This window comes from Ovis canadensis, chromosome 7 (genome assembly GCF_042477335.2).
Source record: "Ovis canadensis isolate MfBH-ARS-UI-01 breed Bighorn chromosome 7, ARS-UI_OviCan_v2, whole genome shotgun sequence".
In the NCBI taxonomy this organism is placed as follows: domain Eukaryota; kingdom Metazoa; phylum Chordata; class Mammalia; order Artiodactyla; family Bovidae; genus Ovis; species Ovis canadensis.
The window spans coordinates 39,150,402-39,173,744 of record NC_091251.1 but is presented as its reverse complement, the minus strand read 5'-3'; the positions used below and the strand labels follow the sequence as shown (position 1 = coordinate 39,173,744).

The 23,343-nt window shown below is 42.6% G+C and overlaps 2 protein-coding genes and 1 long non-coding RNA gene across 11 annotated transcripts in view; 1 reads left to right on the top strand and 2 right to left on the bottom strand.

Annotated features, from left to right (window-relative positions):
• RYR3 (ryanodine receptor 3) overlaps positions 1 to 19,697 on the top strand; it is a 575,944-nt gene extending 556,247 nt beyond the window's left edge. For all 9 annotated transcript variants that reach the window (XM_069595972.1, XM_069595974.1, XM_069595971.1 and 6 more), the window contains 11 exons: positions 374 to 504; positions 4,807 to 4,849; positions 5,278 to 5,405; positions 5,814 to 5,874; positions 6,157 to 6,303; positions 12,544 to 12,678; positions 13,923 to 14,079; positions 15,138 to 15,202; positions 15,600 to 15,700; positions 17,791 to 17,842; positions 18,732 to 19,697. In XM_069595972.1, coding sequence (XP_069452073.1) covers positions 374 to 504; positions 4,807 to 4,849; positions 5,278 to 5,405; positions 5,814 to 5,874; positions 6,157 to 6,303; positions 12,544 to 12,678; positions 13,923 to 14,079; positions 15,138 to 15,202; positions 15,600 to 15,700; positions 17,791 to 17,842; positions 18,732 to 18,827 — 1,116 coding nt within the window. In that variant the 3' untranslated portion in view covers positions 18,828 to 19,697. The remainder of the gene's footprint in view (positions 1 to 373; positions 505 to 4,806; positions 4,850 to 5,277; positions 5,406 to 5,813; positions 5,875 to 6,156; positions 6,304 to 12,543; positions 12,679 to 13,922; positions 14,080 to 15,137; positions 15,203 to 15,599; positions 15,701 to 17,790; positions 17,843 to 18,731) is intronic.
• On the bottom strand, positions 9,555 to 12,455 carry LOC138443479 (uncharacterized). The gene is made up of 2 exons (XR_011258168.1): positions 11,999 to 12,455; positions 9,555 to 9,985 (listed from the first exon to the last, which is right to left on the bottom strand). It is a non-coding gene; the product is annotated as an uncharacterized lncRNA (long non-coding RNA).
• Positions 19,698 to 19,838: 141 nt separating the features above from the next.
• AVEN (apoptosis and caspase activation inhibitor) overlaps positions 19,839 to 23,343 on the bottom strand; it is a 195,995-nt gene continuing 192,490 nt past the window's right edge. The window contains exons 6-7 of the mRNA XM_069597510.1: positions 21,145 to 21,505; positions 19,839 to 20,349 (exon numbers count right to left, since the gene is read on the bottom strand). Of these exons, the coding sequence (XP_069453611.1) occupies positions 20,234 to 20,349; positions 21,145 to 21,505 (477 nt within the window). The 3' untranslated portion in view covers positions 19,839 to 20,233. The remainder of the gene's footprint in view (positions 20,350 to 21,144; positions 21,506 to 23,343) is intronic.

Sequence of the window (23,343 nt, the reverse complement as noted above, 5' to 3'; positions counted from 1 at the left end):
CAGAACAGTTTATTGTCCCTTCTAAATCTTGGTCAACCTCCAGCCTAAAGAGTTTTAGGAGACGTAACTCATTCAGCCCTGTGATTCATCTACATATGGCCTTCTCACCAGCACAAGCCAGGAAGTCCAGTTTGTAGTACTGTCAGCTGTTTGAAGGCTGGCCCAAATCAGATCAGCTCTGGAGAGGGAGGTATATGAGCCAAAGGAGTGAAAGGTGATTTATTTAGCCTTGGACCCACAACTAGGCACCCTAAGAATCCCACTGCAAAGAGATTGCTGCCCTGACACTGGAAGGCCCATTTGTGAGATATGCATGGGAGAGGATGCTGTCATTAGAAAGCCTGCTCTGAGTACAGTGTCTTCCTGCTCCTAGGTCCCTTTGGTCGTATTCAAAAGAGAAAAAGAAATCGCCAGGAAGCTGGAGTTTGATGGCCTGTATATCACTGAACAGCCTTCTGAAGATGACATCAAGGGGCAGTGGGATCGCTTGGTCATCAACACGCCGTAAGTTTTGCCCCAACCCCAAAAAGGAAAAAGGAGTTTCTACTGTAAATAAAATAATACCTTTTCAGCAGCCCTGGAGATTGATTAATATAAGCCTTCCTTTGATTTCTGGGACTTGTTTTCTCCCCTGCCTTTTCACAAAGTAGCGTCTTATTCCTCAAACAGTTGTATGTATGCTATGCATTTAATGGCAGACACAGGATATTATCAGAAGGTGCTTAGCATATTTAATTAACACCAGACAGTCCAGCACAATACTACTTAATCTAATTCTCCATGTTTGAGTTATAGTGTTTCCTTGGCCCAGGAGTTTGGAGATCAAGCTGATCAGCTTCTTCAGAGTCCCTAAATGGCACAGCAGTCCTGTGACAGCAGTCTCAGAAGTCTTCTCCTAAAACAGATAGCCCAGTGGATACCAGAACTCCTCCCAATAGAATTTAATAAGCAGCTCCATGGGCAGCTAAAATAGGATCGTCTGGGTGATGATGTTAAGACCTGTGGCGTTAAGCCTGCCTTCTTGGCGGGCATGTGTATAATTGCTAATGTAGGAAAAGGCATTGATTCTGGAGGCAGAGAGGCAGAGTACTGAGTCAGCTCTGTGACTTAGGTTCTGTGACCTAGGGCAAGGGAATCAAGTTCCATAAACCTCAGTTTCCTCTTTGTTAATAGACCTCCTACAGTCCCGGGATGTCACGTGGCTGTACGTTTCCCTCCACTGTTTAACAAAAAAATGGCCGTCACCAATAAGTCAGACAGGGAAAGATAAATACTGTATGATATCACTTATATGTGGAAATCTAAAAAATACAGCGTACTAGTGAATATAACAAAAAAAGCAGCAGACTCACTGATAGAAGGACCAAGCAGTGATTTCCAGTGGGGAGAGGAGAGGGGGGCGGGGTAATGAGGGGTAAGAGAGTAAGAAGTCAAAATGTTTAGGTGTGAAATAAGCTATAAGAATATACTGTACAACACAGGAAATATAGTCAAATGATTAAGATTATAAAGTTATACATATTTTAACCACAGTAAAAATTTAGAGAAGACCGTCACCACTAGCGAAGGTGATGCTGTAATGCCAGTATATTCACAACAGGGAAAATGAGACCTGTAAGATAATGTGCTGAAAGAAAAGTAAAGCAGCAGGGCTGAGTATATAAACAAAGGTAACTTTTGAAACACGGCTGCACCAATAAAATATGTACATCTAGAAGCAGCAGCCCTGACTCTTGGGGGAAGAAAATGCTGCCTATCCAAAGTTAGTTAAGCAAATCGAGAGACGCCGCTTTGCAAAGGCACCGCTGAGCTTTGTAAAATAGTCCCTAGTAAGGGAAGGCTTGACTATTAGGGGAAAAAAGGTGAGAGCCTGCAAATCAAAAGCATGTCTCTGCCTGTAGGTCACTGCCAATCTCCTCACTTAAAACTAAGGGAAACTACTAAGACTAATTTCTGAGCCCTCATTATTATAGTACAAAAATTTTGAATATTAATTACAGAAAGCTTACCAAAGACAGATCATTTATCAGTTAATGCTTATGTTTGTGGCACAGGATGATATGGCCTTAGAGTCCCAGGAAAAAGACAGTGCAGTTTCTAGCAATTTATCCTCAGGAGATAATGAGACAAGCACACTAAACTGTTTCGACAAGGATGGTTGCTAACATTTATTTGAAATGGCTGAAATACCCATGCATAGGGAAAGGCATTGTATAAGGAGAACAGCTGTTTGAAAACATTTCAATCAGTGAACCTTTTTCTTCACAATAATGGTATCATTGTACATGTAGTACTTTGTAACCTGCTTTTTTAAAGTTAACTGTTATGTCATAGAGAGCTTTCATATTTTTATGTTGTTAAATACATGTAGGAGAAGATATAGAATGCATGTCTATTTTAAAGTATAGCAATAAAACGAACTACAAATCTTTAAAATTGGAACATCAGTGAAAACTTTGAAGTCTTAGATATTACCCTCCCTGTCCTCCCCAGACCCCAGCTAGACACTCTCCTGATTTTAGTGATACTCATTGTTTTGCTTTAGTGTATAGTGTTACCACTTAGGCATGTGTCCCTAAACATGTGGTTTCAGGTTAACTAGTTTTGAACTTAATATAAATGGAATCAAACTATACGCATTGTACTGTCACTTGAATCATTTGTTAGCACCCCATTCAAGAACTCAACTAGGTTGATGTGTGTGGCTGTAACTGGTCATTTTCAAAACTGTGGCACTTTCCATTTGGTGAGTATATATTTGTATATTTAGCTGTTTTCCTGACAGTGGATACTTCAGCTGTTTTCAACTAGTGGCTGTTACAAACAGTACTCTAAAGAATATATTTATACCTGGTGCACAAGTAAAAGAGTTTCTCTAGACTAGAGACCAGGAGACGAATTTGCTGAATAGTAGGATCTGCAAATATTTATCCTCATTTAAATTAAAACAGCACCCTGTGAGAGTTCCTGCTTCTCTGTCTCCTTGTCAGCACTTGTCCTCAGATAACTTTGCTAATCTGGAAATAGCATTATAGATGTGTGTAATAGCATCTTCTTGTGCATTTTGCTAATTTCTAAGAGACTGAGCCTCTTGTTACTTTTCTTGACCATTCCTATATAGAAGTATCACTTATTTATGCATTTCCCTTCTGAAGGTTCTTTGCCTACCCCTCACTTAAAGGAATATTACCAAGTGGAATTGTGCTTTCTACCTTGTAGGAGTTTACATGCCTAGTCAGGGGACAAGAATATTGAGATCAAAGTAAGATCACATCTGTGAAAGGGGCTTGACCAAAGCCTTCTGTCACTGGCCCTTCAACATCACTTGTGGAATCCTCCACTTATGCCAAAATGTGGCCAAGGCTGAGTTGTACGTTACAGACAACTTGTATAAGATTTAAGAGAAAGGAGATATCAGTGTGGCTAGAGGAAGGGTGGCTTATTTTTGTTTTATTTATTTTAGGTTCTAAAGATAGGACATGAAAAATACCAAGTAGCAGAAAAATGGACAAAGAAGAAAATCAAAATAACTATTTCCATCTTCCATAGATAAATCTATTAGCAGTTTACTTTGTAAGCCCAGCATTTGTTTTTTGCTTTTAAGAATCATTTGGACATTTAAAAGCAAGACTGTTTCAAATATCCAAAAAAAAATTTTTTTTAAGATTGCCACCCTGTTGTGAGAGAGGTGGCATTTGCTCAGGGTTATTCTTCTGAAAGGTCCGTGGACGGAGGGTGGCCCCCCTTCCTCATCACCAACTTGGGTGGCCTCTATAGAATAGGGGTCTGTTGTGTTCTAGAGCTAACAAGAATGATTTAAATGAAGGAAGACATAAGTAAGAATGCTTATGTCAAGGGCAGAGGTTCCTTGGCTGCAAACTAGACTCAGATGGAACCTCTCTGGTAGGATTTAATCTTTCTGGATAGGAGCAAAATATTTTAAATGGTTTCTGCCAACACACCTGAAAGTAACAGTTCTTTCTTGACTCTAACAATAAGAAGCTATTTGCAGTGGAGCTGGTACAAGCTGCCTAGCAGAAGAACGAAGTTCCCTCGTGGGCTTTAGGTTTGGATGGTGTAGGCACCATCTCCGAAGGAAAGAGGGATCTGATGCCTGGAGAAGGGGGAAGCTGTACCCCACAGGAATTATGCTGGAAGGGAGAAGAGAGGAGAAGAACACGCCATTAGGAAAACCCCCATGTAATTAGCTAGTGGGGATTTCCAGACTGTAAACTTCACAGTTAGGGACTTTGTCCATACTTCCCACCACTGTGACTGCAGCACCTACCCCAATTACTGCTGTAAAGTAGGCACTTGAGGTGAAAGTGAAAGTCACTCAGTCGTGTCCGACCCTTTGTGACCCCGTGGTCTATACGGTTCATGGAATTCTCCGGGCTAGAATACTGGAGTGGGTAGCCCTTCCCTTCTCCAGGAGGGTCTTCCCAACCCAGGAATCAAATCCAGTTGTCCGGCATTGCGGGTGGATTCTTTACCAGCTGAGCCACAAGGGAAGCCCAAAGTGGGCATTTGATGAAGCTTGATTGCATGTGTTTCCTGGCTCTTAACCATAATTTTGAAGTAGAAAATGCAAAGTAGCTCTTCAGGTATTTCAGATGAGAACTCACCACAAAGTGAGATCAGAAATCTGGTAGACCTGTGGTGACTCTGAACTTCAATCAAGTCTTGAATTCTTCAATGAACAGGACAAAACCCAAAAAGATCATAGGTCCAGACACTCGAAAACTGCCAAGTTTCTTGATGTGCTTGCCTTGATGTTAAGCAAATCTTTTTCATTTTCTTTTTCAGATCTTTTCCTAATAACTACTGGGACAAGTTTGTAAAGAGAAAGGTATGTCTTGTCAGGGTGGCAGGGGAATTCCATGACCTCCAAAGAAATGTAAATTTCTTCAAGTTCTCCATTAACAAACATGGATAAATTTAATGCTGCTTTTATGATGGTATCACAAGGAGAGTAAGTCAACAGAAACATTTGGGGGCTTAGTTCTTATACTCATGCTTTAAACAGCTTAACACAATCACTTTTCTGTGTCCTAGGTTTTTTTCCTCCCTTCCAAAATGATAGCCAGAAAAGCAGCTTTCACTTGTCTTTATTGCTTCTGTTTTCTGTGGGGGTTACTCATTTTCTTTTGCGTTTTGATTCATATCAACCCCTTGGAAGAGCCCAGAGTGTGACACGGCTCTGGAGACATCGGAGCTGGAGAACACACTGATGGTGGTGCATGGCCTGAGCTCACCCTGCTCTCTTCTCTGCTTTAGGTGATCAACAAATATGGAGATCTCTACGGAGCAGAACGCATTGCTGAACTCCTGGGTTTGGACAAAAATGCCCTTGACTTTAGCCCAGTGGAAGAGACCAAAGTGGAGGCGGCCTCCCTGGTGTCATGGTACAGAGCTTAGGAGTCAAACCTCAGAGTCTGGCTGCCTAGACCCTTTGTCTTTCCAGTTGTCCTCCCTGTGCTGGAGGCAAAACTCGTAATCATGTCTCAGGCTCTGGTTTAGCCTAAGTATTTCTTCTAGGTTCTAATATATTGGGGCAGCAGGGGGATACTGCTTTAAAAAAAAATGTGAAGGCAGCCTTCATGCCTGATAAAGCTGAAGGAGAAAGACATTAAAATTTCAGGATGTGTGATTCAGCCACTCTCATTCTATGGTGAACACATAAAACTTCATAAAGCTCAGAGCTATTTATAGATTTATTAAACCCTGAGAGAGAAAAGAACAAACTTTTTTCCCCTTATTAAACACTTAAATCTTGACATTTATAAGCTTTGAAATGACTTGTTCCCCTTTAGGCTAAGTTCCATCGACATGAAGTACCATGTCTGGAAGCTGGGAGTTGTTTTTACTGACAATGTAAGTATGGCATCTGGGAAAGTGAAATCCTGTGCCCCCAAGTCTAGGGATGTCATTAGATGCTACAAAGAAACGAGCTATGGAGGCAGCCCAGGAAGATGCAGGGAGTTCTCGTGGAAAACAGACACCCTTAGGCTGTGGGGGGACACTTCTCTCTCATGCGATAGTATAAGGCAGAAGGGGGCTTCACTTGGCAATTCTTGGGTCAGTTCACAGCCCAAGATGAGAAACAGTGGGTTTCATGAATGCCTGAAAAGCTGCTCAATCTCTTCCACTCCCCAGTCCTTTCTCTACCTCGCCTGGTACACAACCATGTCAGTCCTGGGCCACTACAACAACTTTTTCTTCGCTGCTCATCTTCTGGATATCGCGATGGGCTTCAAGACTCTGAGGACTATTCTGTCATCTGTCACTCACAATGGCAAACAGGTATGGGGTTTCTACTGGTGCAGAATGGGAGGGACCAAGATACGGATAGGAAAAATCATAACCAATAACAGGTAGTACACTAGTGTATGACAGGAAGATATGTGTCATAGTGTATAATGTGCTTTTTGTGGTCAAACGCTTGAATGAATAGTGATTGGTTTTGCAAAATTACAGCCAATTAAAAGGCAGAAGACCTTGATTCAGAAACCTTTAACATTTAGATCAGTGTATGTACTTAGAAAAGTCACTAGGTACTTCTGATGGAAGTATGGAAGTGAAGTCGCTCAGTTGTGTCCGACTCTTTGTGACCACATAGACTGTAGCCTACACGCTTCCAATTAAGAACCAATGACAGGTATCTATGAAAGTGAAAGTGTTAATTACTCAGTTGTGTCCGACTCTGCAACTCCATGGATTGTAGCCCACCAGGCTCCTCTGTCGATGGAATTCTCCAGGCAAGAATACTGGAGTTGCCATTCCTTTGATCTTCCTGACCCAGGGATCGAACCTGGGTCTCTGGCATTGCAGGTAGATTCCTTACTGTCTGAGCGCCAGGGAAGCCCCATAGATATTTATCTACACACATATACACAGCCATATGCAGACATACATAGCTATATATACATCTATGTGTATCCGTCTCTATATATCTGTATAGTCTTGCTCTATAGCCAGTCTCATCAGTATCCAGTCTGTCCACTACAGAACTGTCAGGGTCAATCCCTTCATTAAAATTCCCAAATGGCTCCTCCTGTCAACAAACTCTGTAGCTTTTCACTCCTCATTAAGTGCAAACCCACGAATGAGACCTGTTCCCTCACATCTCTAAATCTTTCTAGGGGAAAAGAAGGTGAAGTTAATTACAGCCATGCCATTATGGGAAACAGTAGAGCAAGTCCTCAAAAAACTAAGTATAGAATTGCCATATTATCCAGCAGTTCCACTTCTGGGCATGTATTTCTCTCTCAAGGAAATGAAATCAGTACCTTGAAGAGAGATCTATATTCTACATGTTCATAGCAGCATTCTTCCCAATAGCCAAGATATAAAAACAACCTATATCCATCCTAGATAAACAAAATTTGTAATGGACATAGAGCAGAATATCAGCCATAAAAAGAGAAAGTTTGCCATTTGCAGCAACATAGATGAAACTATAGGGCATTATGCTTAGTGAAACAAGCCAGACACAGGAAGACAAATACTGTACGGTGTCATCTGATGTGAAATAATAAACAAGGCAAACTTCTGGAACCAGAGAGTAGAGCAGTAGTCACCAGGGGGTGTTGGGGGAAGTGGCAGTATTGGTCAAAAAGTACAAACTTTTGGTTATTGAATAAATTAGCACTGGGGATCTAAAGTATGGTGATTACAGTTAAAGCTACTGAATTGTATACTTGAAATTTGCTTAGAAAATAGCTCTTCATTGTTTTCAGCACACACATACAGGAAATGTGTGAGATGATGGACGTGTTCATTAGCTTGAGCATGGTGATCATTTTATAATGTATGCATGTATTAAGTCATCACATTGCACACCTTAAAAAATGAAAATTCCAACCAGAAAAAAAAGTTATATTTTAAGTGCTCTAAAATGAAAGGGTGCTAGATCATCAGATATGATGATGGGTTGTTTCTTCTAGGCTTCTGGTAGCAGCAACAGTTTCCTGGTTGTTTCTTGGTTGACACTAAAAAAGAATGGAGGGAAGGTAGAGATAGACATTTGCATTTGCCACAAAAGCTAAAAGTTTGGGGAGGTGATGATAGAACCAATGATACAGATGTTTGCTTAGAGTGGTAAATTCTTCCTTATAGGATCTGTAGAGAAACAGCATTGTGTATTACTTTTCCATATGTGTCTTGGGAAGTTTTATCCTATAAAAGTGGCCTCTCCCAAAAGGTGATTTATGGAATGCCAGTTCTCCAATATGGTTTTTTTTTTTTTTAATCAACAGAATTATTTTCTTCCCCTTTACTCAGATATTTTTTTTATTTTTTATTTATTTTTAGTTTTTTATTTTTTAAATTTTAAAATCTTTAATTCTTACATGCTTTCCCAGACATGAACCCCCCTCCCACCTCCCTCCCCATAACATCTTTCTGGGTCATCCCCATGCACCAGCCCCAAGCATGCTGCATCCTGCGTCAGACATAGACTGGCGATTCATTTCACAAGATAGTATACATGTTAGAATGTCATTCTCCCAAATCATCCCACCCTCTCCCTCTCCCTCTGAGTCCAAAAGTCCGTTATACACATCTGTGTCTCTTTCCCTGTCCTGCATACAGGGTCGTCATTGCCATCTTCCTAAATTCCATATATATGTGTTAGTATACTGTATTGGTGTTTTTCTTTCTGGCTTACTTCACTCTGTATAATCGGCTCCAGTTTCATCCATCTCATCAGAACTGATTCAAATGAATTCTTTTTAACGGCTGAGTAATACTCCATTGTGTATATGTACCACAGCTTTCTTATCCATTCATCTGCTGATGGACATCTAGGTTGTTTCCATGTCCTGGCTATTATAAACAGTGCTGCGATGAACATTGGGGTACATGTGTCTCTTTCAATTCTGGTTTCCTCGGTGTGTATGCCCAGCAGTGGGATTTCTGGGTCATAAGGTAGTTCTATTTGCAATTTTTTAAGGAATCTCCACACTGTTCTCCAAAGTGGCTGTACTAGTTTGCATTCCCACCAACAGTGTAGGAGGGTTCCCTTTTCTCCACACCCTCTCCAGCATTTATTGCTTGCAGATTTTTGGATCGCAGCCATTCTGACTGGTGTGAAGTGGTACCTCATTGTGGTTTTGATTTGCATTTCTCTAATAATGAGTGATGTTGAGCATCTTTTCATGTGTTTGTTAGCCATCCATATGTCTTCTTTGGAGAAATGTCTATTTAGTTCTTTGGCCCATTTTTTGATTGGGTCGTTTATTTTTCTGGAATTGAGCTGCATAAGTTGCTTGTATATTTTTGAGATTAGTTGTTTGTCAGTTGCTTCATTTGCTATTATTTTCTCCCATTCAGAAGGCTGTCTTTTCACCTTGCTTATATTTTCCTTTGTTGTGCAGAAGCTTTTAATTTTAATTAGATCCCATTTGTTTATTTTTGCTTTTATTTCCAGAATTCTGGGAGGTGGATCATAGAGGATCCTGCTGTGATTTATGTCTGAGAGTGTTTTGCCTATGTTCTCCTCTAGGAGTTTTATAGTTTCTGATCTTACATTTAGATCTTTAATCCATTTTGAGTTTATTTTTGTGTGCGGTGTTAGGAAGTGATCTAGTTTCATTCTTTTACAAGTGGTTGACCAGTTTTCCCAGCACCACTTGTTAAAGAGATTGTCTTTACTCCATTGTATATTCTTGCCTCCTTTGTCAAAGATAAGGTGTCCATATGTGTGTTCCAGAAAATTGCAGAGGAAGGTAAACTTCCAAACTCATTCTATGAGGCCACCATCACCCTAATACCAAAACCTGACAAAGATGTCACAAAAAAAGAAAACTACAGGCCAGTATCTCTGATGAACATAGATGCAAAAATCCTCAACAAAATTCTAGCAATCAGAATCCAACAACACATTAAAAAGATCATACACCATGACCAAGTGGGCTTTATCCCAGGGATGCAAGGATTCTTCAATATCCGCAAATCAATCAATGTAATTCACCACATTAACAAACTGAAAAATAAAAACCATATGATTATCTCAATAGATGCAGAGAAGGCCTTTGACAAAATTCAACATCCATTTATGATAAAAACTCTCCAGAAAGCAGGAATAGAAGGAACAGACCTCAACATAATAAAAGCTATCTATGACAAACCCACAGCAAACGTTATCCTCAATGGTGAAAAATTGAAAGCATTTCCCCTAAAGTCAGGAACAAGACAAGGGTGTCCACTTTCACCGCTACTATTCAACATAGTTCTGGAAGTTTTGGCCACAGCAATCAGAACAGAAAAAGAAATAAAAGGAATCCAAATTGGAAAAGAAGAAGTAAAACTCTCACTGTTTGCAGATGACATGATCCTCTACTCAGATATTGAAAGCTCACGTTTTGTTCATTTGGCTTAGTGGCGTTACACAGCAAAAACACACCTTACATGAAAAAGATGAACAATCACTTTTTATGTGGGCTTGCTGACTAAACCCTGACAAGATGGTGTTTAAAAAATGTGCCTAGCTTGTGCCAAGTGTTGCAACAGGCTCACGACCAAAGTAGATGGTCATCTACCAAAGTAGATGTTATGCTCACTTGAGAAAGAGAACTGAGACTCAAGGGAGGCTAAGGATTTCACGCAAGAGCACTCTAGCACTTCTAAACCAGCCTCTCTCTGTGAAGTCTGCTATTTAAGATATGAGTTACTAAATTCATTGTGCAAGAAGTCACTGAATCTGTCAGTTCTGGTACTTATCTTGCCTGCTTCCTTTTGTGTAGCAACTTGAGGGCAAAGATTTTATCTTGTTGATCTTCCATCAAATGAAGCTCAACACCTATTCCCTGGCGTAGGCCAGATGAGCAGGTCTTCTGTAGACCTCATTTATGGTGCTTCCTAAAAGCCAGGAAACAAACAGGCCCTATGACTCCAGCAAAGGTCCAAGGAGGTTTCTTCATTATGAAAGATGTCACTCTGAAGTTACTGTAAGAATTTTTATGGTTGAGCAAAGCTGTGACAGTTACCCAGTTCATGGTTCATTATGAAATATCATGATGTGGGGATAGATACCCACCAGCCCAAGGAATCTGTAGTTTCCGTTTTTTACAAATGTTATTGAAGTATAGTTGATTTACAGCATAATGTTAATTTCTTCTGTACAGCAGTGTGACTCAGATATTTTTTTAATTGAAGTATAGTTGATTTACAACTGTGTTAATTATCTTTAGAAACAGCATTAGAATTTATAGTTACCAATGCAGGTAGGGAAGGGTAAATTAGAAGTTTGAAATTAACATATACACATGACTACATATAAAAAAAAATTTGGAGAAGGAAATGGCAACCCACTCCAGTATTCTTGCCTGGAGAATCCCATGGACAAAGGAGCCTAGTGGGCTACAGTCCACAGGGTCGCAAAAAGTCGGACATGACTGAGCGACTACCACACACACATAACATAGAAACAAGGACTCACTTTATAGCACAGGAAACTATACTCACTATTTTGTGATAACCTATAGGGAAAATATGAAAAAGAATGTGTGTGTGGGTATGTGTATAACAATCATTGTGCGGTACACCTGAAACCAACATTGTGAATCAACTACAAATTAAAAAAAGCAGCTACATCATGAAGCTGCAGGTCATTGCTTTCTCTGTAAAAAACCAAAGTAACCACGCTTAGAGCGCCATCACTCTTCTCATCCTTAAATCCCTCTGTAGTTTACACGTGCCCCTGTGCAGCACCCCAGGCGTCAGTCTGCCCAGGCTGTTGTAACAATATACAGTAAGTCCCCTACATACAAACTTTCAAGTTGTCAGTGTGCCCTGTATGCCAGCTATTGTACTGTACCACTGTACTTTTCAAGGTACTGTAAAATTCAAAATGTCTTATTTTTTGTGTTTGTTACGTACTATTTACCTGAAAAGTATTATAAACCTGTTACAATATATAGCCAGTTGTGTTAGTTGGGTATCTAGGCTAACTTTGTTGGACTTATAAATGCCCTCTTGGAATAGAACTCATTCGTACCTAGGGAACTTGCTGTACTCAAGACTGGAGGCTTAGACAACAGACGTTGATTTTGTCTCAGTTCTGGAGGCTGGAAGTCCAAGATAAAGACGTGGGGAGCTTGGTTTCCCTGAGGCCTCTCTCCATGGCCTGCAGCTTTTTCACTTTATTATGCTTCAGTGCATCCCTCGTATCTCTCGAGTCCTAACCTTCTCTTGTTAAAAAAACCAAGTCAGATTAGAGCAGTGCCCACCCTAACAGCCTCATTTTAATTTAATCACCCCTTTAAAGGCCCTGTCTCCAAATGCAGTCACATTCAGAGATGCTGAGCATCAGGGCTTCAGCATACGAATCTCAGGGGCCCAATTTAGTCCGTAAGAGCCCATCATTACTCTTTTCTCCCGACAAGCCTGTTTTCTTCTCTGGTCTCATCTCCCTTTTGGCATCTGGAGTGTCACCGCCTTCGTTCCCGTCCCCTCATCGTTCCACTTTCCTGTTTCCTTGGAGTCTCCCACGAGCCTTTAAGGGGAAGACCCACTGCCTCTTCCGTCTCTCTCTGCTCCCAGCTGGTCCTGACCGTCGGTCTCCTGGCCGTGGTGGTTTATCTCTATACCGTGGTGGCCTTCAACTTCTTCCGCAAGTTCTACAACAAAAGTGAAGACGACGACGAGCCCGACATGAAGTGTGATGACATGATGACGGTGAGTCCCTGTGGGGCTGCCCTGCCTGGCGGGGGGAGAAGGGCTGTGGGCAGAGTGGCAGCGTGGAGACAGAGATGAGCACAGAATGCTGATGTCTGGTCCAAAAGCGCGGCAGACCCTGGAAAGACAGAAGTGGTGGAATATGCCACTTGTCTGGGTCCAGCTGGAAGGAGCACACAGGTAGGTGGGTTGTCATCTGTCCACGTTTGTGTGTGGTGAAGCTGTGAGTTAACCCAAGTCTGTATCTCACAGAAGTCAAGTCTGGATCCTTTGCCTTTGAGAGCTGGGAGCAAAGAATCCCACAAACCTGGTGCTCAGTTTATTTCAGCAAGCCAGTGGGCCTTCTTTCAGAACACATGTCATCTGAAAAACGTCATAGCAGTGGGATCAGGTTGGGGCAGCAGGGTCCTTTCAGGGCAGCCTCTGTGGGGCTAGAAGGGCCTAGCTGCAGCAGCATCTCTAGACATTTATAGGGACCAGATTGCAGGAAAAGAATGTGTGTATTAGAGACCAGTGACAGTACACTGCTCCCCTGCCCCCACTGTGATCATTTCTCCAGAAAATGGAGGCACTTTTTGGCTAAAAACCCTCCATATCCTTTCTCAGGGCAAGCACCCTGAGACAGCAACACTACAGGTTGCTGAAGCCGCAGTGTGGCCAGCCCAGGCTCCGTGCTGCCCCTGGTTTTTGATTTACCAGCCCTAAGATTGCCTCCCACACTTGCATCCCGAACCCATCACAGCCTGTTAGGAGGAGGGACAGGGGGCAGCCTGGTCTGTGAGCCCTACCTGGTGCACGCGTGCAGCTTGGGAGGAGATGCTGTAGGGAGCCCCATGCTCCTAGGTGTGCAGAGAATGCAGGAGGAGGGCAGACTTTTCCTGGAGGCTGGCACTTAAATGAGATAAAATTCATATCTGCCATCCTCCTCAGAGCCTAAAGTCCTTTTATCTTATACACGCCTAGAGTGAATTCTCATGTGTGTGTCCAGCAGTTCAAAACTGTTTTATAGAAAAGGAGCAAAAAATATCTTTTAAAGGCTACATGGAACAGCAATCTTTCCATCTTTATAGATACCAGAGGATGCGAGCCCAGAGTTAGCAGTATGAATATGTTACTGTGAAGTGTACTCTTCTCCTGCCTCAGGGCTGTCATATTTTTAATTACATGAATGATCAGACCATCTCCATAACAACAAACGAAACTCTGCAGCTTTTTCTCAAATTGCCATGATTTTTCTTCTCTAGTGTTACCTGTTCCACATGTACGTGGGAGTGAGAGCTGGAGGTGGCATCGGGGATGAAATTGAAGACCCTGCTGGGGACCCATATGAAATGTATCGCATCGTTTTTGACATTACCTTCTTCTTCTTCGTCATTGTCATCCTGCTAGCCATCATCCAAGGTATGCTTACCAGTTACGTTGTATGCACGGGGCTCAGTCTAGTTCTCTTTACCTTTCTGCATCTATCACTTAATTGTTTTCTGAAAAGAGTTTCATGCGTTCACTTACTTGTTAATTCAAACGACATTTCTAGACATCTACTATATAGAAGCCCAAAGATATACCCAGGTAGTGATACAAGAAACTTGAACATCCTTGCAGAGGACCACCCTCCTTCACTGCCAAATCTGAACTGATCATTTCCATCTTATCCTGCTTCCTAAATATCTCCCGTGGTTAGTATGGGCCCTCATGATTTCTGTCCTGATCATTTATCTCCCAGGCAATGGGGTGAGGAAGGAGCAGAAAGAGGAGCTGTAAGAGTGTGACATGTTTTTTCCTTCTTCGCAGGGAGAGGTACTGGTATGTTAGTAGCTTGTCAGGAATCAGAGAACGATGATGATAGATTTAAGTCATGCCCAGTCGAGAGACCTATAAGCCATACAGATGTTGAGGATCAACAAGCAGTTAACTCTAATATGTCTTTTAGGAGACAAATCAGGAATGGTATAAGGTAAAAAAATATTACATAAGGACATATAAAATAAGTATTAATGAATGCAAAAATAAAAGACACAGGATCCATTAGTGGTGGTGGTTGAAGATGGGGGTGTAGAGATTTCCCAAAAACAAAAGCAAAAAAGCAGAGGAGGAACCCCAGTTGATACACATCAGTGCCTGAGGGGCTAGAAGAGGAAGAGCCGATAAGGAAGAAAAGGAACAGCCCAGCAAACAGAGGGACGAGGAAGGAAGGATGAGAAGAAAGAGTCGAGGAGGAGTGAGTAGTTAGCATCAAATATTGCAGAGAGGTGGAGTAAGAGGAACCATGAAAAATGATTAACCAGGATACAGCATCTGAAAACACAAGTGGGTTTTGTCTTTTTTTTTTTTCTGATTTTGGTTTAATTGTATCATTCAGCTTCATAATTCCCCTTTTTATTTTTTAAACAAAGTGGCCTCTGCTCTGAATTACTAGACAGGTTATGCAAAGCATTCTGTTTTCATATTTAAAATTCCAGGTCTTATCATTGATGCTTTTGGGGAGCTGAGAGACCAGCAGGAACAAGTACGAGAGGATATGGAGGTACCTACCTTTCTAATCCCAACTCCATTTTTGTATCTCACAGCAAATGGATTTTTTAAACAATAGGTTCTGCTATTCCTCAGCCCTAGGCAAAACTACTACCCAAGTTTGTTTTCCATGCCTGCCCTTTTATCTACGCCCATCCTCCAGCTCTGGGCATTTCTTCTGCTCCACCCTCTGTGCCCTACCCTCCCACCTGCTGCCTCTGTCATGCTCCAGGCTTGGGCGAGAGCAGGTACCCTCCACTAGCCAGACACTGTGGAGTAGGTGACTAACAGCCTGAAGCACGAAAGGGAAATATTTTTCAGTATCTCTCAATTCAGTTAGAGATCATCACCCTTTTTCCAACTGCCTGTAATGTCATACCTACTCACGCCTTTTCTGTTACTTTTCTCAGACTAAATGCTTCATCTGTGGGATTGGCAATGACTACTTTGACACGACCCCTCATGGTTTTGAGACACACACACTGCAAGAGCACAACTTAGCCAACTACCTGTGAGTATCCTTGGTCAGCGCAGGTGACAGGGGTGGGGGAAGAGCAGTGAGTCAAATGCAGTTTATGTCTTACAGTTCACACTCTGCTAATGTCTTTTCCTCCTTGGTCTCTGGAAAGCAGGAGCAATTAGGAAAGAACCTGCAGGAGTCCCCATGAGCCGTACCTTTGCCGTATACCCTGCCCTCCACCTGGAATTAGATCCCATTCCTTCCCAAGGTCCTATTCGCTTGGGGATTTTTCCTAGCACCTTATTTTTTAATCCTAAACCAAGAAAAAAGGCTATGGCCCCACTTTTCCTTCTCTTCCAGAAAAAATGGAAAAATGTGCCTGTTCACAGTCTCCAATTTCTCTCTCTCTTACTCTCCTTAGAACTCACTCACTCTCCCCTGCAGTTGGCCTTCCTCCCCACCAATTCCTATTTGCTCTCGTCAAGGTGGCCCCTGACCTGCACGATGCTGGATTCCAGGGTTAATTTCCAGGCTGGGTTTAAGATGTGAGTGTTTTCACATTGCTATATCCCAGCACCTGAGGCCTGGCACCCAGTAGGTAAATAATAAATATCTCATTCGGGCAGAAGGTATTCAGAATCTATTGTGTGCCACAAACTGCCTAGGAAACTTACAGAATTTATAGGGAATATACATCAGCTGACAATGCAGATTCTGTAAGTGATCATCATTTTCAAGAAAAGAAACTGCTGGGCTCTGCTAACTGGCCTGGCCCTTCCCCTCTGTGTCTACCCTTTATTGTTTAGAAAACCCTAATCTTTCTTTAGGATAGAATGGGCCTCGCCACTGAGGGAGCTTATTGTCAAAGAGAAGTAACAATGTCTTTTTGCTAAAATGACTTTAAGACAGAAACACAGGTTTAAAAAAAAAAAAATCACTGACCCTTGGGCATACCTTTCCTCGAACCATGAGTGTTCATTGTTTTTTGCATCTTCATGGAGGTGATCAGGATGGATGTACTTCTAGAAAAGGTGAGCCTGTGGCTCATCTCAGGCCCGTGGATAGAGAACAGTTGGGACTCTCGAAGGTACTTCCCGTGGCACTCCGTACATAATAGTGTATTTCCTCTGTGCCCCTCCACTAGCAAGCTTGAGGGGAGAGAACTGGTCTTATTCATGCTTAAAACTTCCCCCCACCCCTAAAAATTGTGCTTTGTGAATTAAATGTGCTCGGAAAGCAATAATGTCCTATATGGCAAGATACTGGTCACGTTTCCTTTCTTAGTCTGATAAAAGGAAGGAAAGTAGTTATTGCTTCACTGTGGGCCACAATCTGAGTCTATAAACCTAAGAATATCCTGGGAGAACTCAAAATCTGGGGCTCAAGCTCTCCTCACCCTCCCAAGGATGCTATTTATGCTTTCTCTTCCTTTCACCAGCCTCACGGTTGTTATCCTGAAGGGCACAGGTCGATTCCCTTGGATGCTGCCTCTGAGATCGCATAATGTGAGCTGAGAGGCCAGCCCCAGCCTCATGATTCTGTTTTCCAGACATACTCAAACCTGAGACACAAGCCTCCTGGTTAGAGCAAGTGGAACTACACTGGCCTACCTCCATTGTCAGTAAAAAAACAACAACAATAAAACTACACTTCTGGAAAAATCAGGGCAACTGAATGAGAGTCAATACTTTTATCAATACTTTTCTGTGACATATCTTTGAGATAGACATGATTTCAATTCTGCATTCCTATATGAGAATAAACTGGCCAACTAAAAATTATATGGTTAGAGTTCTGGCTACCATTTTATTGTTTATATTAGGGTTTTTTTTAAAAAAACTATAAAATGGTAGCTACAAATGGTTCCTCAAAAGTGATCTTAGCTCAAGGTTTGGTGATAGTAAAAAGGACCTCTTCACAGAAAGGCTCATTTTGAGATTTATGTATATTATTAGAAAATAATGGTGTATGTTGTCACGCCACGTTTCCCCAATTCTAAAAGGTATGGTGAGTGGTCAACATGATGCTAAACAACATACTGATCCTCTCTCCAGTTCACTTGAGAAAATGAAATTTAGTTTTCTAACCAAAGTATCTAATACTGTTTCCCTTGGTTGGTAAAGCTTTTTTCCTCGTTCCAGGTTCTTCCTCATGTATTTGATTAACAAAGATGAGACAGAGCACACGGGACAGGTGAGAAATATATAATAGAATCACACCCCTGTGTTAGGGCTTCCCCTTCCTAAGTCAACACTCAGTAGAGAAATGACCCCATCCATCTCTTCTGTGCATTTTCCCACTGCTTCCTGCACTGTTAATACCATCTCTTTGTGAATTACAAAGTCAGATTTTAAGGTGACTCCCATCTGTTTCAAAAGGCCCCCTGGTTATCCTTCCCAGCAGACACTGGCGTTTGCTAAGCCCTTAGGGTTGCTGGAGGTGGGGAGAACGTTAACAGAGAAAAAGACAATGGGAAGCGGAGTGGGCGGTGCAGCAAAGAGCAGGTGCCTCAGAGTAAAATGGTGGGAGAGACAGCACGAGGAAGACAGCGACCTCCTCTGTGGGTGACTCAGGGATGCGAAGGGGTGGGTGCGACAGAGTGTGCATCAGAGGGATTCTGTGACTAAGTATGAACAAGAAACAAAGGCAGAGAACAGGGGAGGAAAACGCCATAGCTCAGACACTTAGAGGCAACTGGCATCCGTATCTAGCTCGGCCCTCCTGGCCCCGGCCTCAGTGGGCCCTCAGCACACACTCATCATACATTCTGCCTCCTCGCGATTACAAATGATATGGAATCAACTCACTGCTAAATCTTTTAAGTATTTTTAGTGGCAATCACTGAGTTGGTTTCACTGGGGGGTTTTTGTTTGGGATGGTGGTGGGGAGGTGGTGGTTAGGAGAAGGCAGAAATGACTTCTTGCTCCCAAAATAGCTGGGGGTGGGGGAGCGGTGGCTGGGAATAAGCAAGAAAGAACGTGCCAGTTGGGCCTCATACTTATCCACATCAGTATTCCCAAAGGGAGATGCAGAGACGGAAAACTGGGTTTCAGCTTACTGTGGTTGGTTCTCACTATTTCAGGAATCTTACGTCTGGAAGATGTACCAAGAAAGGTGCTGGGATTTCTTCCCAGCTGGTGACTGCTTCCGGAAACAATATGAAGATCAGCTTGGATAAATGGGAGTGAAAGAAGCCTCCACCATACTCTGGATGGTCAATAAAATCCTTCTCTGACAATTCTGCAACACATTGGAAAAGTGACATTTCCTAAAGGCCTCCCACACAAGGAAGAGTTCATTACACATTTGTGCTATTTTGGAATTGACTTGGCTTTTTGTACCTAATGGACTTATATTGTGGGAGATGACCTGTCAAAATGATGGCACAGCATCAAGGAAGCTCTAGTGGAAAGTCTTCATGTTTTTCAGTTCTAACTAGTATGTTGGGATGACATCACAAGGGAAGGGCTGGAGAGGTAGGAAGTTTTAGATGCATAATACCTGGAATTTTAAACACCTGAATGCCATGTGACAGTAACCCACTAGTGAGTCATGGTCTGAGCTACAAAAAAAAAATCATTTTAACTGCAGTCTAATTTTTCCCATGGTACTCGCTAGTGAATGTATCCAGAATCAGCTTGAAAAGCTTTAAGCAGTTAAAGAAATAGAAAAAAACAAAAACCCACCACTTTGTCGACACTGAAATATCGATTAAGTGCCTTAAAAACCTCTTTAGATATAGCTATGCAAGTTTTTTATGTTTATGTTCAAGATGGACAGTTCCATTAATCAGTTGTGTTGATCTTCTCTTACTTTATGAAACTGCACTGGAAAAGTTATTCATAAGATTTTTTTTTTCAGTAACAGCTTACCAATTGCTGTTATTAGAAGTACTGTACTGAAAATTCAAAAAAAAAAAAAAATCTCAACCTTAAGCCAAACTGAGCAATGCTTTATGGTCCCTTGTAAGTAGTGGAGCTGCTCTATTTAGGTGAATCTCCTTAAGTAACATGAAGTGCCCACTGCAATAAAGTCATCATAGACACCACTCCACGGCTTGGCCTCTTGTAATGAACCACCTTCTGGATGATTCCCAACCACCCTGTGACTGCAGGGAAAGGGACATGGGAGTAACAAATAGTGCACAGCTCCCCACACAAGAAAGAAAGAAAGAAAGAAAGAGAAAGTCTACAGACCAGTGTTTCTTTATTTTGGCCAAATGCATGCCTGGTTACTTATCTCTCTCCTCTTCATCAGCAGCACCTGCTATGCTGTAAACACAGAGAGGAAGAAACTGGAAACAAGGGCCGAAACATCTCTTGCCCTTAAGACATCTATTCAGTTACTAAAGCCAGAGAACAAATGTAGCGAGCCTCTTAAATGTCTACTTCAGATGTTGCTGAACATGGAGGAAGGCATCTACTGTGCTAAGCGTGATGGCCACATGGGCTTGGGGCCCTGCTTGTAAACCAGCTGTTCTAGGACAGCCTTGGGCCTGCACACCCTTTACAAGGCAACCGAAATTGGCTTCAGGCAGTTTTCATTTTCTTTTCCCTCTCTCTTTTTCCCTTTCTTTCCTTGTCATTAGGAAATCATGCTGTCCAACCAGTCTTCAAGCTCTTCCTCGGTAACATTTCTGGATATACTTGGTTGCCCCGAGGTCACGTTCTTTTCTTCCAACACAGATGGGTTTGCAGGTTCTAAGAAAATAAATGCAATGTTAACTTCACGTTAGTCTTAGAATTGAGGGTTAATGCTTCCCTGGGGTTTGATCCATGCTAGAAATCAACCAAGTTGTTAACTTTGCTCCCGGTAAGAGAAAACATCCTGTCATCGTGCCTACTCCCTAAGAAGATCCAATAATACCTAAACACGTTCATAAGTGGGATAGATTTGCTCTTCTATTTATTTGAATGGTGACTCTCACAGTTCATGAGGTTTTTTTCCTTTTTAAAGACCAACAGCTCTGTTTCCTTTTTACTAAGCAGCGATCCTGGAAAGCCATCAGAGGGTCCTAAGGGCAGTGTATGGACGGGGCAGTCACTAGGCCTCTCCCTGTCAGATGGGCCACCATCTCACAGAATGAGCATGTGAGGAACCCTCCTCCTTTTTAAACAAAAGCAGAATAGCAAGCGAGAAGCACACAGACTTGGTCCACAGGCCTGTTCAGTCGATTAAAAGGTCTGCTGCTGCACAGCTGAGGCCACAAGGCTCTAAATGCCTTTTATAGCATGAGTTCAATTTGTAGCCCCAGGTTTAAGATTGCAGTCAGGCAGGTAGCAGCTTTGGAAGGCCAGTATTATCGAGTGAGAACGGTGTCAGAAAGGTCAGCTCAGGAGGAAGCGGAGATGTGAGCACAGAAATAGATGTCAGTGAATGAGGCCAGATCGATGGCAGACACCGATGAAGATGTGTGGGGATGTGACGAAGGTGAAGCTATTCTCAGAAAACCACCAGAATCAACAAGATGGGTGGGAATAAAATGAAAACCATACCTGCTGCTTCTTGGGCCACCTGCCCACTCTTCTCGGATCCCAGGTCCTGAGCTGTCTGGTCTGATAAGACGTCCCCTCCCTCTTTCACAGGCGCATCCAAATTAAGCAGCAGATCTAGCTCTTCTTCCAAATGATCTGCGGCCAACTGCAGCAGGGAAGTGGGGTTCTGAGAACCCTTGGAAGGCCCCGATCCTGGGCCATCTTTACCCGGGTACATGGGGAAGCCGGCGGTGGTGGATTTCATCTCCGAGAGGGACCCCTTTCCTCCAGGCCCCAAGGGCCCCTTTAGCTGCATCCCTAGTCCCTTGCCATCATTATTTCTCTTTGGTTTCACCTGCGGGAGCTCTAAAGGCAGGGCAGTCTGAAAGAGAAGCACAATATCTGAGTTAAAACTGTGAGTCCTGCCCTATTTGCTTAAGCAGGAACTAAAGCAGAGGAAGCCATCAGACTGTGTGGAGTAGGAAATTCAGTTCAGACAGGAAGGTCACAAAGTGTCTCCATCCAGGTTTGCCCCAGCACCCCTTCTAATTAATAGGGGTAAATGTGGGACACCTCCCCACTATATCCACCTCAGCCTTGTGCTCACCAGATTAGAGCTGAAATCAAAAGACCCATGCGTTCCCATCACTGGCCTGAGATCAGACAGAACCACAGGTCTATGTGAATACACACTTACGCCTGTGACGAGGCGTAAGTGACAAGGCAGACATCTGTAAAAGGCTCGGAGGAGTAACAAGTAAATCAGATCTGCTCATTGTACTAAAATGCACAAATACAGGGGTGAAGGGACACATTCACTAAGAAGAAAAATAATGTTACTAACGGTCATTCGTGAGTAAAAACTGCCAGATGCTAAAGAAAACATTCTATCTGATTACATTTGTAAAAACTCCCCAAACAGGCAAAACTAACTCTTGAATATTAGGAGTCAGGACAGTGGTTTCAGGGAAGTACTGGTCAGGGCTGGGTGGGGTGGGGGTGGTTCTGGGCGGTGGCAATATTCTGTTTCTTGATCTAGATGGTGATTCCATGGTTATAAAGGTTTACATGTGCACTTTTCTACACGTTATAATTTAATGGAGTTAGACCCTCCCCCCAGGTGACTGTACTGTAGAAGAAGACTGCAAACCACAGTTCTGGAGGGAAGACTGGGGTGACCAGCCTGGCAACAGTCTAGGTTCAAAAGGAGGTTCGGCTGCTCTTGGAGCCACTGTCCCCTTACTTGTACATTTAAGCATCCCGGGCAGATCCAGTTTGCTAATAACTCCTCAGGGCTTTTAAGACAGTACAGCCTTGCACATGAACACTCACCCAGCACTGTCAGTAAGCAGGGTGAAGCTGGGATGTGGGCCCCGGTTGCAGTCTTGTAATCACTCAGATGGTCTGGACTGGCTGTCCAGCATTGTTTTTGTTTGTTCACTCCCCGGGTGAGTAAGGTACAAACAGTTGAGAATAACTGCTTACATAACGGGGGAGGGGTGGTATTTTAAAACTATTTAGCCAGGTTTTCAAAGTTCCTGTAACTACTTTCCTCTTAAGGCCTGCCATCCTTCACTTTGGATTTCTCATAACACTTCCCCCCACTTCTCTCCTCAGTCCTGGGGTCCCCATCACCTTCACCCCAATGAGGTCCTGTTGACCATTCTTCATTTTGTGGGACCAAACCAAGTATGTCCGAACTCTAACCATCTCTGGACACCCAGAGGAAAAGTAACACTTGCCCTATCATTAAGACAACCCCAAACATTCCTAAAGAAGCCCCAGGGTGATTCCCCATCAGAGGCAAATGCCAGCCTTTCTATTTCTCAGCCCCAAACTGTCCCCCAGCCCTGAATTCGACTTGCCCTAAACTTGAGGCAAGTTAAGTGCCATAGAAACAGCAACTGGATGGGTAACCAGTTCATGGTGATGTTTAAGCTCGGCATCATATTCATTGTAGAACAAAACTGATCATTTTAGTTGCTCGGATTCTATTTAGTACTGCCCAGGGTTTCACTTAAAAAAAAAAAAAATCCAGTCAAGTCTCAAAGAAATTTCGAAGTTCCTTCTGGTTTAACTGTTGGACCTTTCCTCTCTTATCCCATTCAGTGGCCCTCTTACCTACCTTACACTGGTTGTAACCCCCAAATTTATATATCTAGCCCTTAATTCTGAACTATAGGTTTCTACATTCAATTTACTATTATTTTCACTTTGAAA